Source organism: Mytilus edulis, chromosome 4, assembly GCF_963676685.1.
Source record: "Mytilus edulis chromosome 4, xbMytEdul2.2, whole genome shotgun sequence".
In the NCBI taxonomy this organism is placed as follows: domain Eukaryota; kingdom Metazoa; phylum Mollusca; class Bivalvia; order Mytilida; family Mytilidae; genus Mytilus; species Mytilus edulis.
The window spans coordinates 14,350,060-14,367,464 of record NC_092347.1 but is presented as its reverse complement, the minus strand read 5'-3'; the positions used below and the strand labels follow the sequence as shown (position 1 = coordinate 14,367,464).

Below are 17,405 nucleotides of genomic sequence, written 5' to 3'. Positions count from 1 at the left end.
CGTTCAGCTGATTTTAAAGAGTTATCTCCCTGTAGTTTTATGTATTACCCTTAAGAGAGTCTACAAAGGAACATATTGTTCTTTTTAGCTCACCTGGCCTAAAAGGCCATGTGAGCTTTTCTCATCACTTGGCGTCCGTCGTCGTCGTCGTCGTCGTTAACAATTTTTCAAACATCTTCTCCTCTGAAACTACTGAATGGATTTGAATGAAACTTAGCATGATTGTTCCTTAGAGTATCCTGCACAAAGTGTGTGCTTCGATTTTTGATCCGTCAAAAAACATGGCCGCCGTTACTTAAAATAGAACATAGGGGTCAAATGCAGTTTTTGGCTTATATCTCAAAAACGAAAGCATTTAGAGCAAATCTGACGTGGGGTAAAAATGTTCATTAGGTCAAGATCTATCAGCCCTGAAATTTTCAGATGAATCAAACAAACCATTGTTGGGTTGCTGCCACTTAATTGGTAATTTTAAGGAAATTTTGCAGTTTTTGGTCATTATCTTGAATATTATTATAGATACAGATAAACTTTTAATAGCAAAAATGTTAAGCAAAGTAAGATCTACAAATAAGTCAATTTGACCAAAATTGTCAATTGACCTCTTAAGGAGTTATTGCCCTTTAAAGACTTTTTTTCACAATTTGTTCATCATGTTGACTTACTTTAAAAAATCTTCTCCTTTGAAACTGCTGTATCAATTTCAGCCAAACTTAGGCTAAATGAGTTTTAGAGTTTCAGAGTATCTAGTATAAATTTTATATTTCATTTCCTTGTATGTCAAGAAACATAGCTCCTATGGCTAAAATAGAACATAGGAGAAAATGATTTTTTTTTGCTTTTGAAGAAAATAGGACGATTCAAAGAACATTTAAATAAATTGAAAAGCCAAAATAATCATTGATGAGAGATTAAACCAAAAAAATTCAGGTGAGCGATTCAGGCTCTTGAGAGCCTCTTGTTTCATGGCTAGTTCAAATTATCACTTCCACATTTTCCTCTATATCCATATTTGCAACTTCCTTGTGTGACAGGTTATACTTTAAAACGCTTTATGTTGTAAATTATTGAATTTATGTAAATATACATACAATAAGACATTTTATCTAAAGTGTACCACAACTTCTATGTAATGAGTGTTATAATTACTGTGGATTCATTTATTTTCGTGGATACCAATTTTCGTGGATTAAGAAAAACTTGCATATTCGTGGATATTTATTTTCGTGGTTTTGCTGAAGTCTGCATACAAACCTATAGAAAAATTATCATTCGTTGAATATTTAATTTCGTGGTTTGACTGTGCCCACGAAATCCACGAAAATTGGTATCCAACGAATTATAATGAATCCACAGTATCTGATAAAAAAAAAACAACATTGATTCTGTAATCGTATGCCTTATCTGTAGTTTCTGCTTCTATCAGGTGCACCACCAATGTTGTAGTAGGACTTTTAGATAAAAACCAATAAAACAAATCATCTGAACTTTGTCTGAGTCCAAATACTTTTGATTTAAGAATAAAGGAAACCAAAAAAAAAATTAAAAAGATTATAGAGATATGAATATGACTCTGAGAACTTCTGAGTATAAAAGTGAACAAGAGTCCTTGAAAGTCTAAACTAAATTATGATTATATTTACAGTACCTTTAATTGGACAGTACCATGGCTGTCTACATTTGCTGTTATTCTGCTCAGTGTTGGTGCTGTGATATTATATTTTATACCAGTCAGAGTACTAGTTATGCTCTGGGGTAAGTTTTATCACTTACCTGATACCATAGGAAGTTAAATACCAGTACAATATATAAAGATGGCCTTGGCTTACTTTCATAAAAAACCTTTGACGAGTTTCATATTGGTAAACTATTTTAATTTTACTATAAGGTAATTTGAATATACCGGTAGTATTTTTTTTAGGTTGTCTGTACTATTGGGGTACCCACGTTAATTCATGTTTAATTATATGCCTCTGCAGCCATTTCAAAGTCACTACCGACTGGGCAAGGGCTGTATAGCCAGTCAAGAACATTAAAAACTTCTATCATCAAAGTCACTATGAGACATTTAGTCATATAGTGATTTTGTGCAGATTTTGAGATATTGACTATTCTACGAGATGAAAGTGATATTACCCATATTTCATGGTTCATTGAATAATGGATAAAGTTTTTAAATTACATTACTGATATTAGGTTTTACATCAATCTTGTCAGTTATTGTTTTCTATCAATTCTTTTAAGTTTTCATAATGTCTCTGATTTTTAATTAGACATAATTTTGTAAGTTACAATATATTTATTTGTATTTACGTATTGAAGATTTGAGAAAAGTTCCAAACTTGTATTGTAATCATGGTCTATGATCTCATTTTAGGAATCAACAAATTTACCAAGAAGTTACGAGCACCTAATGCGATACCAAACAATGAATTGTTGGACTTTTTGTCACGTGTTCCTTCAGACAGTGAATTGGTCAGTATCAAAGCTGTAAAATTTCTTCATCATAGAAAAATCTGTATGATATGTAAAAATACATAGTGGTTATCAAAATGGTCCTGCTAACAACTTATAGTATCTGAAAATAAGATGATTTTTCATGGCCGAAATAAGATGAAACCTATTACTGATGACCTTGAGTTTATCATTCTAAATCTCTGAAAGTAATTGTGATTTCATTAACTTCTTTTATGGTATCAGGTGCAATGTAAAACAATTTAGCTACCATGGCCAATCAATTTCATGTTTGAATATTTTCAGTATGTATTGCATTCTAGTATAACCAAGATATTTGATACCATATTTCGAAAGATTGTAAAAGAGTTCTTGAGCATGAGGATCATCATAGATGTAGACTGTGTCAGTTCTTTATAAAGATTAACCTTTAATTCTTAAACTAGATGCATCTGTTTCTTATTGGTCTGTGTAGTTCGTTTCATCGATCAAAGTAAAAAGTTGAGTGTAAAGTGCTTCAAATTGGAAAAAAAGATAAAAATTGATATCAATAAAGAATATTAGTTGCAACTGTATAACATGTGTTAAAAAGGTTGTATTTAGAAAATATAAAAATACTTCTTTAGCAATGTTTATCTGTACTTTTAAGAGTAAGCTACTGTTTTTATAATTTTCAGGTGCAATATAAAGAGCTAAGACCAGATATTCCTAACTTGAAGAAGAAGAGATCTTGAAATTTGTGAAACCATGTGATATTTATACAGAACCAATACTGAACAATGGTTGTGCTACATTTGCTCATTAACTTTTATACTATGTTCCTCAATGAACTCAAACTTGGTTATTCCTTTTATGTTTTCTGTAGATACAAGGACTCTTTTCACAAATAATCTTAAGATTCAAATTAATTGTTAAATATAGAACAAATAGTTTGTTAGAAACAATTTTTTTTCTGTAGATATTTTGAAAAAGAGGTCCCTGTTGTATATGCTGTCTAACTGCTGGTACAGTTTGCAGAATTCTTTTATAAAGAATTCAAAATTTCAATATTTTAAGGTTTTGTTTGCATAATCAGTAATTCAAGTTCTCAACTGAATAATGTAATGTACAGTCATATTTTTTGTTCCCCACAAAAAAAGTGGATTAAATCAATGTAAATAATTTTGTGACATAATTTTTTTTTGTCTTTTTCTAATAATGAAATATTGTTAATTATAGCTGCATAATAATCTTATCATCTTGATTAATGGTCTGATAATTCATCATGATGTCTTAGGTACAGATCTGAGTTAGGTTAGATTGAGATACACGTATTATTTGTGTTCAAATAGAGATGTTACCTTAAGACTATTTAATGGGTAATTTTAGAATTTTTGTGTTCCCCAAACTTTCTTAAATTGGAATTATTATTTAACAAAAACATTATTAGGTTATTTGACTTAAGATTTAATCAATAGATAATTAATTCCATGCATTTTCAAATTAATTGTCTTGTTCTTTCAAGTATTAGTCTGAGGACCATTTTGTATTGTATGACATGTCCCAAAAATATATATGCACTGTATATGTATATTATATAAATAATACTATTGGCAGCTTAAATGGAATCTCATTCTGTTATTCAGTATCAAAAATCAAAGCACTGCTAGTGTTGTGAAGTAGTTGATTGAAAACCAGCTACTAGACATAGCCCCTGTCCTCTTTAAACAACTAGGTTCATATTTCATAAAAGGCTGTATAATTTCTGATCAGGGTTGACAAATTATACACTATTAGTTACACAGTGTGCAATTGTCCTAATACGAGAATTTATCGGGTCAATAAAATTCATATCGGGTGAGGCGAAGCCAAACCCGATATGAATTTTATTGACCCGATAAATTGCGTATTAGGACAATTGAACACTGTGTAACGAATTCATCCTGATTTTGTTATATTACATATTATTATATTGAAATTAAATTTTAAAACATCAACAAATATATTTTAGATATTTAATCTAAAACTATGAAAAATAAAAAAAATATTATGATTAAAGCAACTCATTTTTTTTATTAGGTCAATGGTATAAGGGAGATAATTTCAATTGACGTAATAAATAAGGGAGATAATTCCAATTGACATGATAAAAAATTGTACTGAAATTTATTAGGACAATATCAGCCAATCAAATTGCGAGAAATTACTCTAAATCAGGATAAATAATGATATTGTCTGGTTGTAGTACTCTATTTGTGAAATAAGGATAAATTCTTAAGAAGTTGTATATCTTAACCATTATCAATACGATTCTTTGTATGAGATATCCATTTTAACCATGTGTCTTAGTAGATGTGTATATTGAATATTTTTTGTCAGTTTTTTACTATGTTCCTTATCTGTAAAATGAGATATATTGTTTTTGTCCTGTTCACTTGTTTGTTTGTCCACAACAAAAAGTTTGTCTGAGTGTGTTCTCCTGCATTTTACTTTAGAATAACATGAATTTAACTAGAAATGTAAATTGCTTTATGCCTTGTGCAGATGTACTTTATGCCCCACCTACGATAGTAGGGGGACATTATGTTTTCTGGTCTGTGCGTCCGTTCGTCTGTTCGTCCGTCCATCCGTCCGTCTGTCCCGCTTCAGGTTAAAGTTTTTGGTCAAGGTAGTTTTTGATGAAGTTGACGTCGAATCGACTTCAAACTTGGTACACATGTTCCCTATGATATGATCTTTCTAATTTTAATGCCAAATTAGAGTTTTTACCCCAATGTCATGGTCCACTGAACATGGAAAATGATAGTGCGAGTGGGGCATTCGTGTACTGGGGACACATTCTTGTTTTGTATAAAAAAAACTTTGGTTTTACCACTTCAGCAAAGATTGTTGATGTGAAATTTCATACATTTTACTTTCAAACAGAAACAGGACATAATTATTTCATAATATGATCATGTGTAGAAGTGCATTTCTTCAATTTGTTAACCTCAATTTCTTGTAAAGGAGTTGATATCTGGTATATGTACCAATTTAACAAGAGTAAAGAGAGGAACATGTGTTTTTGTGTAAGAAATTTTTAATTTGCAATGTATAAATGCTATTTATACTATTTATTGCATTATTTTGTATTGAGATTATTCCCATTTTACATAATTCCCATAATATAATGTATAATTGATTATTTTGTATACTTAATTATGTCTGTACTACAGAACTCATGTTAGCAACATATCTTATTTATGATTATTTTACTGGCATAGAGCATTGAGATGACTGTAGTTACTACAGTGTAGTACTTCTCATTATCTTATGTAGGCAAACATGTCATTTTTTGTTTCAGCTAAAATTCAAAGCAATAACAGCGTAATAAGCTTAAATTTTAAAAAACCTAAACAATTATGTTTGGACAGCCAATTATACCAGAAAGGAAAATGTTTTCAGTTTATTATAAAACAACATACACTTGCAGAAATCCTGATAAAATAACCCAACCTCACAGAGATAGCATAATTACCTTTTTATTGGAGGTTAACATTTTTGATAAAAAAGGACAACATTTTTTGAAAGGAATGTATACTTCCTATAATCATGTCTCATTTCATTAGTGTTGTAGATATCTCAGACTAGCATCCATTGACATTCCACACTTTGAAGGTCAAATGTGTTACCTTTGAACTGAACTATATTTAAGCAAAGATTTTTTTTTCTTTCATATCATATTTTCCTTGGTCTCAATGGATTTGGTTCTAAAGAGCTGTTTTTTACTTATAAAAAAGTGGGTTTTTTTTTTGTTTTTTTGCTCAAAAAATGATCTATCTTTGAAAAGATGGGATTTTTAAAAATATAGTTGTTTGAGGTTTAATTAGACTAAATATGCATATCATGTATGCCAGATATGTGTTTTGTCTTCAAAAGACTCATTGTCACTAAAATAGAAAAAGGTAAAAATGCAAATGAAGTATTGAGAATCCAAAATTCTGAGAGGTTTTGCAAATTACAGCCAAGGTTTATCTAATCCTGGGTTAGAAAATCCTTAGTATTTCGTAAAATTAAGTTTTGTTAACAGATAATTTATAATTGTGACCATCTCAATGATAATTTATGTCAACACATAAGTGTTGAGAACAAATTTGTTTTCTAGTCGAAAGTAAATAAAACAAAACTTGATGAACTAAAGTAAGAATACTACCTCATTAACATTAGATCATATTTAGTTTGTAATAGTTATCTTTACTGGGTATATATTATACAATTAAGTGCAATTAAAGCTACTAATCAAATGTAAGAAAACAGTATAAGTAGAATTAGTTTTGTTTTTATTACTCAGTGTGCAATAATTTCTTTGACCAAAGATCAGAATTTATAGAATAAATCTGATTATTTTTATTATAGAACAAAACGTTGAAGGGAATCATTGTCAGATAATCTACCGGTAATTAAAAGATAATCCTATTTATTTGTTTCCAATTTTATCTTGTTGGGGCCTTTTATAGCCTACTATAAAGTATGAGTTTTGTTCATTGTTGATAGCCATACAGTAATCTGTAGTTTCTAAAAGTAACATCGTTTAGGCTTTGTTGGATAGTTGTCTCATTGACAATCATACCACATCTCCTTATATTGTATATAACCTGAGAAATTCTAAAGGAGAAGATACATTTTATTGCTTAATTTGTTCTGTATATTCATCCAAATTATTTTCAAATGTATGATTTTCATTTTTCAATTTCAAAAGCTAGACATTCACAAAGTGTAAATATAAGCCATGCTTCAGTGACGAATTTTAACTGTGTTAAGTGGGATTTTCAGAAGAAAAAAAATAATTGGTAAAAATCTGAAACATTTTTACTTATTGCCTTGTTCAAAATGATTGTTTTGTCATTGAATAGATACAAACACAATATACACCTACTGAAAATCTCTTTGGGAAATGTTTATGCTCTACATTATTGCTCAGTATTGATGAACCGAATAGTTTGTCACAGTTTTGTGCAATTACACTATTATACTGAATTAACTGGTGATTTATTATCTCTGCTGCATAACCTATGAAGTGGGCATTAAATCAAACCTTCAATATTTAATTTTGACAAAATGTTTTAGAAAATAGCCCAGACTAGTGAAGAGAAACATTGATACTCTAATGGTTGAAACATTTGTATGCTAAAGAAAAGGATTCAGTCTTCTGGGATTGTCTTCTTTTATTTAAAGCATCCATCAATCAGTCATTAATTTTAACATGTAATAATCGTGTTTATAACAGAAATCCAGAACTGCTCAGTAATGCTTATGTTATGATCATCATTTAAATTTGCAAATTTTATTTTCAAAATTTGCATTTGATCCAGTACAAATGTATATATGCATGAAGTCCTCTTTTTGAAGATTTGCATTTGATCCAGTACAAATGTATATATGTATGAAGTCCTCTTTTTGAAGATTTTTGGTAAATGTATTTGGTGAATAAATGTTTACAGATAAAATGTAATCCATACAAAGTACAAATTTACATGTGTATTAGTCACATACAAAGTACAAATTTACATGTGTAATAGTCACTTCTTGTTATTTATTTGTTATTGTTATTATTTTTTTTGAATTTTTTAAGGTGGAAGCCATGAAAAATTAAAATATATATGCAATATTTCTTCATTTTATATTAGTTAGCAAAAAGTAAAATCACAAAAATACTGAACTTAGAGGAAAATCTATTCGGAAAGTCCATAATCACATGGCAAAATCAAATAACAAAACGCATCAAAAACGAATGGACAAGAACTGTCATATTCCTGACTTGGTACAGGCATTTTCAAATGTAGAAAATGGTGGATTAAACCTGGTTTTATAGCGCTAACCCTCTCACTTTGATGACAGTCTCATTAACTTCCGAGCTGATGGTAGTCATATGCAAGATGATTACTAGTTACTGTTTAATTTGGAGATTTTTATGTGTTGTTATATTGGCAATTCAATTTGAATTCATAAATTCTTCGCCTCGAGGTTAAATGTCCCTCTAACAATGAGTATATACCCATGACATACAAATTGTTAATTTGTATAAACAATTTTTGTGGAGGATATTATCACCTGTTTGAGTTGATCAAAGAAATAAGCAAATATAACCACTGCACAAAAATTTCATGTTTACAGAACTACAGTTTTTGTTTTGCCTGTGACTTTTCTGTAGTGTGACATAGGTATTACTATCCTATGGCAGCTATGAAAACTATTTGTATAAAGCTTTAAATTTCAGACATAAGAAGACCTTGATGCTTCATATCTGGTTTGCGGATACTTTATGTTACAAAGTTACAATCAATCATATATTCATTGTCTTTGACCTCATTTTCATGGTTCAGCGACTGCTAAACAATTTTTATGGCCCGCAACAAAGTTGTCGTGGACATATAGTTTTACCCTTGTCCGAAATTCCATAATTCTGTAATTCTGAAATTCCGTAATTCCGTCATTCCACAACAAACCATTATGTGGGTTTTTTTTCTAAACAGCTTTAGATATTGGACTGATTTTTGGTATGTGAGTTAACCATGATGAGTTGCAGATCAATTTTGAGTTTCATTCCGCTCTGCAAATGTTTGTTGAAATATCAGGCTTTGATAAATTGTTAAAAATCACAGTTATACAGACTTTTTTTCTAAACGCTTTCAGATATTGGACTGATTTTTAGTATGTGAGGTAACCATGATGAGTTACAGATCAAGTCTGAGTTTTGCTCCGCTTCACTAATTTTTGTTGAAATTACGGGCTTTGGACTTTGAGAAATTGTAGAAAGTCTCAGTTATATGTTTTTTTTAAGGCCTTTAGATTTTGAGCAGATTTAGTATATGTGAGACTACCATCTTGTTTGTGTCCGCATGTGTTGTTGAAATTGCAGATTTTTCAAATGTTTAGAACAGGGTCATTCGTGTCGTTTTTGACACATCTAGTTTTTATTGTTACGTGAATTCCTCACTTGTTAAGAGTAATAGGATAACTATATTTGGTATGTAGTTTACTTGCAACTTATACAGGTCTGTCAGACAGAGTTCAACTTACCTCAACCTCATTTCATGGATCAGTGATCAAGGTTAAAGTTATGTGATTAGGTCCGTTTTCTCAAATTCTATAAGCAGAAGGTCAACTATATATGGTGCATGGAAAGATTGAATACTAGTAGGTAGTCTGGCAGATTTCACCCAACCTTGACCTCATTTTCACGATTCATTAATCAATGTTAAGTTTTTGTGTTTTGGTCTGTTTGTCAAGTACTGTAAGTCGCCGCGATATAGCCTTTTTGTGCTAATGCGGCGTAAAGCAACCAATAATCAATCAATCAAGTACTGTAAGCAAAAGGTAAACTATATATTGTGTGTGGAATGATTGTGAGGTGTTCAAGTCTGTCTGGCATGTAAAATATGTCCATTGTTCTTGACCTCATTTTCATGGTTCAGTGACTACTTGAAAAAAAAGTTAAGATTTTTTGTAATGTTAATTTCTCTCTTACTATGAGTAGTAGTATAACTATATTTGGTATGTGCGTACCTTGCAAGGTCCTCATGTCTGTCAGACAGTTCACTTGACCTCAACCTCATTTCATGGATCAGTGAACAAGGTTAAGTTTTGGTGGTCAAGTCCATATCTCAGGTACTATAAGCAATAGGTCAAGTATATTCGGTGTATGGAAGTATTGTAAGGTGTACATGTCCAACTGGCAGGTATCATCTGACCTTGACCTCATTTTCATGGTTCAGTGGTTAAAGTTAATATTTTGTGTTTTGGTCTGTTTTTCTTATACTGTATGCAATAGGTCAACTATATTTGATGCATGGAATGATTGTCAGGTGTACATGTCTAGCTGGCAGGTGTCATCTGACCTTGACCCCATTTTCATGGTTCAGTGGTCAAATTTAAGTTTTTGAGTTTTGTCTTTTTTTCTAATACTATATGCAATAGGTCAACTATATTTTGTGTATTGAAGTATTTTATGATGTACATGTCAGTCTCACAGGTTTTATTTAGCCTTGACCTCATTTTCACGGTTCATTGCTCAGTGTTAAGTTTTTTGTGTTTTGGTCTGTTTCTATAGCAAGCTATAGCAAACTTTCCAAAAACAGAGCAGATGTGGCAGGTGTAGTTTACTCCCATAAATTTTACTACAGAAAAAAACGTTTGGCATCCAAAATTCCAAAATGATAAAATGAATACAGTATAAACTACAATTTAAAGGGTCTAATTTGTACACTAAAATGACTTCAGCATTGTACAAGCTCTGATCAAAAGGGTCTGATCTGTACACTAAAATGATAACACCACAGTATAAGCTCTGATTGAAAGGGTCTGATCTGTTCACTGAACCAAAGTGACTAAATCACAGTATAAGCTCTTATTGACAAGGGTCTGATCTGTTAACTCAACCAAAATGACTACAGCACAGTATAAGCTCTGATTGAAAGGGATCTAATCTATTCACTGAACCAGAATGACTACAGCACAGTATAAGCTCTTATTGACAAGGATCTGATCTGTTCACTGAACCAAAGTGACTACAGCACAGTATAAGCTCTTATTGACAAGGATCTGATCTGTTCACTGAACCAAAATGACTACAGCACAGTATAAGCTCTGATTAAAAGGGATCTAAACTATTCACTGAACCAAAATGACTACAGCACAGTATAAGCTCTGATTAAAAGGGTCTGATCTGTTCACTCAACCAAAATGACTACAGCACAGTATAAGCTCTGATTGAAAGGGATCTAATCTATTCACTGAACCAAAATGACTACAGCACAGTATAAGCTCTTATTGACAAGGATCTGATCTGTTCACTGAACCAAAATGACTACAGCACAGTATAAGCTCTGATTAAAAGGGTCTGATCTGTTCACTGAACCAACATGACTACAGCACAGTATAAGCTCTTATTGAAATTGATCTGATCTATTCACTCAACCAAAATGTCTACATCACAGTATAAGCTCTTATTGAAAGGGATCTAATCTATTCACTGAACCAGAATGACTACAGCACAGTATAAGCTCTTATTGACAAGGATCTGATCTGTTCACTGAACCAAAGTGACTACAGCACAGTATAAGCTCTTATTGACAAGGATCTGATCTATTCACTGAACCAAAATGATTACAGCACAGTATAAGCTCTGATTGAAAGGGATCTATTCACTGAACCAAAATGACTACAGCACAGTATTAGCTCTGATTGAAAGGGATCTAATCTATTCACTGAACCAAAATGACTACAACACAGTGTAAGCTCTGATTGAAAGGGATCTAATCTATTCACTAAACCAAAATGCCTACAGCACAGTATAAGCTCTGATTGAAAGGGATCTGATCTGTTCACTAAACCAAAGTGACTTCAGCACAGTATAAGCTCTGATTGAAAGGGATCTAATCTTTTCACTGAACCAAAATGACTACAGCACAGTATAAGCTCTGATTGAAAGGGGATCTGATCTGTTCACTAAACCAGTGACTTCAGCACAGTATAAGCTCTGATTAAAAGGGATCTGATCTGTTCACTAAACCAAAGTGACTTCAGCAGAGTATAAGCTCTGATGGAAAGGGTCTGATCTGTACACTTTGTCTAGTCTCTGAAATAAAATGACTGCAGTACAGTATAAGCTCTGATTTAACTGGATCTAATATGTACACTGAAGCAACATAACTAAAGCACAGTATACGAAAGGGTTCTGATCTGTACACTTTATTGTCTAGTCTCTGCACCAAAATGACTACAGAATCCATTTGGTATCTTTTGCCTCTCTTCTATTTCCATGGATTTGAATGAATACTTATATCTCATATGCTAGAGCACTATACTAATTCTGAAAAAATATGATGTGTTGGATATACAGGAACCGGCAAGCTCTAAAAAAAAGCTTAAAGCAATTTTAAGGAGTGGAAAGTCTGTATTGTTTATTTTCTCAAAATTTTAAAATAAAAAAGATAGTAGACTCACATACTAAAAATCAGTTAAATACACAAAGATGTTTAGAAAAAAAGTCTGTAAATTTTCCAAGTCCAAAGCCCTTAATTTTAGCAAAATATCAGTGGAGTAGAACCAAATGTTAATATGATCTGAAACTCATCATAGTTGACCCACATGCTAAAAATCAGCTTAATATGTGAAGGAATTTAGAAAACTAGTTGTGTTGAAACGACACGAATGGCCCCATCTCAAAAAGTTGAAAAATCTGCAATTTCAATAATCAGCAGAGCAGAAATAAACTTAAACTTGATCTGTAACTCATCATGGTTAACTGACATACCAAAAATAACTGGCATATCTAAAGGAATATAGAAAACTAGAGGCTCTAAAGAGCCTGTGTCGCTCACCTTGGTCTATGTGCATATTAAACAAAGGACACAAATGGATTCATGACAAAATTGTATTTTGGTGATGGTGATGTGTTTGAAGTTCTTACTTTACTGAACGATTTTGCTTCTTACAATTATATCTATAATGAACTTTGCCCATTAGTAACAGAGAACTATATTTGGTAAAAATTTACATAAATTTACCAAATTAATGAAAATTGTTAAAAATTGACTATAAAGGGCAATAACTCCTTAAGGGGTCAATTGACCATTTAGGTCATGTTGACTTATTTGTAGATCTTACTTTGCTGAACATTATTGCTGTTTACAGTTTATCGCTATCTATAATAGTATTCAAGATAACCAAAAACGGCAAAATTTCTTTAAAAATTACCAATTGGAGGGCAGCAACCCAACAACCAGTTGTCCAACTCATCTGAAAAATTCAGGGCAGATAGATATTGACTTGATTAACAATTTAACTTCTTGTCAGATTTGCTCTAGATGCTTTGGTTTCATAGTTATAAGCCAAAAACTGCATTTTACCCCTATGTTCTATTTTTAGCCGTGGCTGCCATCTTGGTTGAATGGCCAGGTCATCAGACACATTTTTCAAACTAGATACCCCAAAGATGATTGGGGCCTAGTAGTTTCAGAGGAGAAGATTTTTGTAAAAGATTACTTTAATTAACGAAAAATGGTTAAAAATTGACTATAAAGGGCAATAACTCCTAAACGGGTCAACTGACCATTTTGGTCATGTTGACTTATTTGTAGATCTTACTTTGCTGAACATTATTGCTGTTTACAGTTTATCTCTATCTATAATAATATTCAAGATAATAACCAAAAACAGCAAAATTTCCTCAAAACTACCAATTCAGGGGCAGCAACCCAACAACCGATTGACCGATTCATCTGAAAATTTCAGGGCAGATAGATCTTGACCTGATAAACATTTTTACCCCCATGTCAGATTTGCTCCAAATGCTTTGGTTTTTGAGTTATAAGCCAAAAACTGCATTTTACCCCTATGTTCTATTTTTAGCTGTGGCGGCCATCTTGGTTGGTTGACCGGGTCACGCCACACATTTTTTAAACTAGATACCCCAATGATGATTGTGGCCAAGTTTGGTTTGATTTGGCCCAGTAGTTTCAGAGGAGAAGATTTTTGTAAAAGCTAACGCCGGACGACGACGGACGCCGGACGCAAAGTGATGGGAAAAGCTCACTTGGCCCTTTGGGCCAGGTGAGCTAAAAAGTCCATATAACTGTGATTTTCAACAATTCACCAAAAGTCCAAAGCCCGTTATTTCAGCAAACATTTGCAGAGCGGAATGAAACTAAAACTTGATCTTTAACTCATCATGGTTAACTCATATACCAAAATTCAGTCCAATATCTGAAGGCATTTAGAAAAAATATCCCTATAATGGTTTGTTGTGGAATGACTGAATGACAGACAAGGGTAAAACTATATGGCATCGACAACTTTGTTGCTGGGCCATAAAAAGTATTTGTTGTAGAACGACGGAAAGACAAATTAGATAGTTCAAATCTTTTTTTTTCTGTAATTAATAACAAAGTATAGGAGTAGTTTGACTGACAAGTGTCATTTGAACTTGACTATATAATATCAATATAAAATGTTCTACACACATGCAGCTGTTTGGTTAGTGATATATTTTTGTATATTCCCTTGCTTAAATCTGCAAACACATGCCCTTTATGACACAAATTAGAATTCAAATTCAAGAAGTTCTTTTAATTGATTTATTAATAAATTTAACAGAAAATTTGACATTATAAGCATGATATAACACTGCATTGTGTAGCATATAACTAAATATAGACTGTGGAAACACATACTCTGTTCTGTAGTGAAAGTAAAACAAAATTATACGTGCACATTTTTTAACCTATCCTCTAACATAAAAACATCAAACGAAGTAAACATTTTTTTAGAACAACTGATTTTTTCATAACTGATACTTTGATGGAAATAATTAAGCAAAGAAAATTAAAGAATCAATTCTTGTTTCAAAAGAATTAAGATATTCCTAAATGAATGTTTTTTCTTTATAAATTATGACTAGAACTAAAAAAAGATTATTCCTTTGAACACTATTGGAAAGATTTGCTTTTCAAATAGACAAACATATTTCACGAAATTCAATGCCAGTAATAATGTAAGAATTTTGACAATTCTTTTCATAAAATTTAACAATTTTCCTTGACAAAACCGAATTCAAAGATACAAAGCTCAAAATAATGAAAGGAGATTGAGGTTAAGAGGTCAGGGAAAAAACCTCTATATTAAGTTAGCTTTATGTCTGATTTTAAATTTTCATGACTTGTAGATTTTAACATGAAAGACTATTGGTTTCAGTATCAAATAATTATGCAACTTTACATGAGCAGACAAGTACAAGGTTGTATATCTTGTATATGAATGCAAATTAAAAATTCCATTTCCTATATATAGACCATGGTTTATAATCTTTCCAAGATAAACAATGCATAGTATATATTTGGAAAAGACTGTATAGTATATTGTAGGAAAAGACTATCAGTAACAACATTTATCATATGTTTAGTAGTAAATACAGTAGTTTTGCATATGTGATAAATACCCTGCTGTTTAATCCATATCGCGCAACTTTGATGCGCACTCTTTATCGCATACCCTTTATCACACCCCTACCCTTTATCGCATACCCTTTATCACACCCCTACCCTTTATCACATACCCTTTATCACACCCCTACCCTTTATCGCATACCCTTTATCACACCCCTACCCTTTATCGCATACCCTTTATCACACCCCTACCCTTTATCGCATACCCTTTATCACACCCCTACCCTTTATCCCATACCCTTTATCACACCCCTACCCTTTATTGCATACCCTTTATCACACCCCTACCCTTTATCACACCCCTACTTTTTTTTTTTTTTTTTTTTTTTTACATAAAGTTAGTTTTGGTTTATTTTTTGCTTAAGAAAAATTTTCCTCAAAATAGGTAAATTTTTTGAATGACGTCATTGTTTGGTATGAGACGTCACGAACGTCAAGTTTTCATATTGTATGTGGACGTCACGAACGTCAAGTTTTCATATTTTTTGGCACACTAAATGCAACTATGAAAAATACAAAACACACAAATTAATACAATAATAAACAAAATATTTTTAAAACAACAGTACGCAAATTGTAAGGTAACCCAGATGCTTCGGATAAGTCAGAGTTCGTGAAAAGTGTCAGTCCTCAGGATTTCACCACCAAACTTTTGCATAGGACTGACACAGTTTTAGTATTTTTCAATAGATTAATAGTGAGGACCAGCAGATTTTCTGCAAGGACCAACAGGGGAAAAAAGATTTCGCGAACTCTGATAAGTAATTGAGCAGTTCTTTTAAGGCCTTTGAAACAAGAACAAAAGTAGAACTGAAGGTAACCCAGTGCTATGGATCAGAAAACAGTTCATATAATATAATACTCTTCTGTTGAAATATATGATAAAGTGTATAATACATGGCAAAATCCGTATCACATGCCATATCACCCTCGACCAATATCATCCCTCGGGCCTAAAGGCCCTTGGGCTGATATTGATGTCTCTGGATGATACGACATATGATACGGATTTTGCCATGTATTATTCTCTATTTAATTAAAGTTTTTAGCACAATATTATACTTCTATTTATAGAATAGTATTTTACTCCCAAATGGGCCAATGGTTTAAGAACAAAACATGAAAAACTAATGAAAAACAATACACATAAATTATATAGTTTTCATATTTATGTTAATAGATACATATATTCAAATATCTTTTCAAAAGACATCCTCCTAACATACCAGATCAACACTTCCAAAACAATTTTAAAAAAAATGTTTAAAGAATCATAAACATATATTTCATATATATTCCATACAAAAAATCTCATTAATATATCACAGACATACGCTTACTGATGATTTATATATACTGCCAAGGTATTGATCCTTTAGAAATAACATGCACATATTCTCACAAAGTTTGAGGGATTTTCTAAAAAATAAAAGTTCATAAGTAACTACAACAGTTTCCCAGCAGTCCTGGTCATGAATGTTTCAGTTTGTTGTTCTAGTATCTAATTTGTGCTGTCTTGTATAAAAAAATATCTAGCTTCTGCTTGTATCCTATTTCATTATTTTATAATATTAGCATACATGAAAACAGCTAAAAAGAGTCTGACGTACTATTTTTTTCACCTTTACGTAAACATCATGGAAAAAGTCAAAGATAAAATTCGGCAGAAAGAAATACTTGAACATTAGATTGTAAAAAGTAGATAGTCTACAATGACATTTTACTATTCGTAATCTCACTTCAAACAAAATTCCTGCATTAACACTGGCTAACAATAATTGTCAATGAGTGTTACCATATATATAAATATATAATAAATAGTATTAGGGAGCTACCATTTGATTTTTATGGGGGAGGCTAGGATGAAAAATTTTGTCCTGCATTTTTTTTTTAGCTGTAATCTCTGTCCTGCCTTTTTATTTTTCACTCTGTTCGGTCCTGCCTTTTTTTTTTTTTAGTTTATCCTGATTTATTTTACCTAAATTGTCG

The 17,405-nt window shown here is 31.7% G+C and overlaps 1 protein-coding gene across 10 annotated transcripts in view; it reads left to right on the top strand.

The window, feature by feature from the left end:
* LOC139519034 (multiple C2 and transmembrane domain-containing protein 1-like) overlaps positions 1-6,892 on the top strand; it is a 98,342-nt gene extending 91,450 nt beyond the window's left edge. For 9 of the 10 annotated variants that reach the window (XM_071310786.1, XM_071310793.1, XM_071310791.1 and 6 more), the window contains 3 exons: positions 1,646-1,755; positions 2,378-2,475; positions 3,132-3,924. In XM_071310786.1, the coding sequence (XP_071166887.1) occupies positions 1,646-1,755; positions 2,378-2,475; positions 3,132-3,188 (265 nt within the window). In that variant the 3' untranslated portion in view covers positions 3,189-3,924. Of the gene's footprint in view, positions 1-1,645; positions 1,756-2,377; positions 2,476-3,131; positions 4,230-4,650; positions 4,989-5,193 lie in introns of those variants that run through there. The other variant, XM_071310784.1, reaches the window with a different exon arrangement.
* The last annotated feature ends 10,513 nt before the right edge of the window (positions 6,893-17,405 follow it).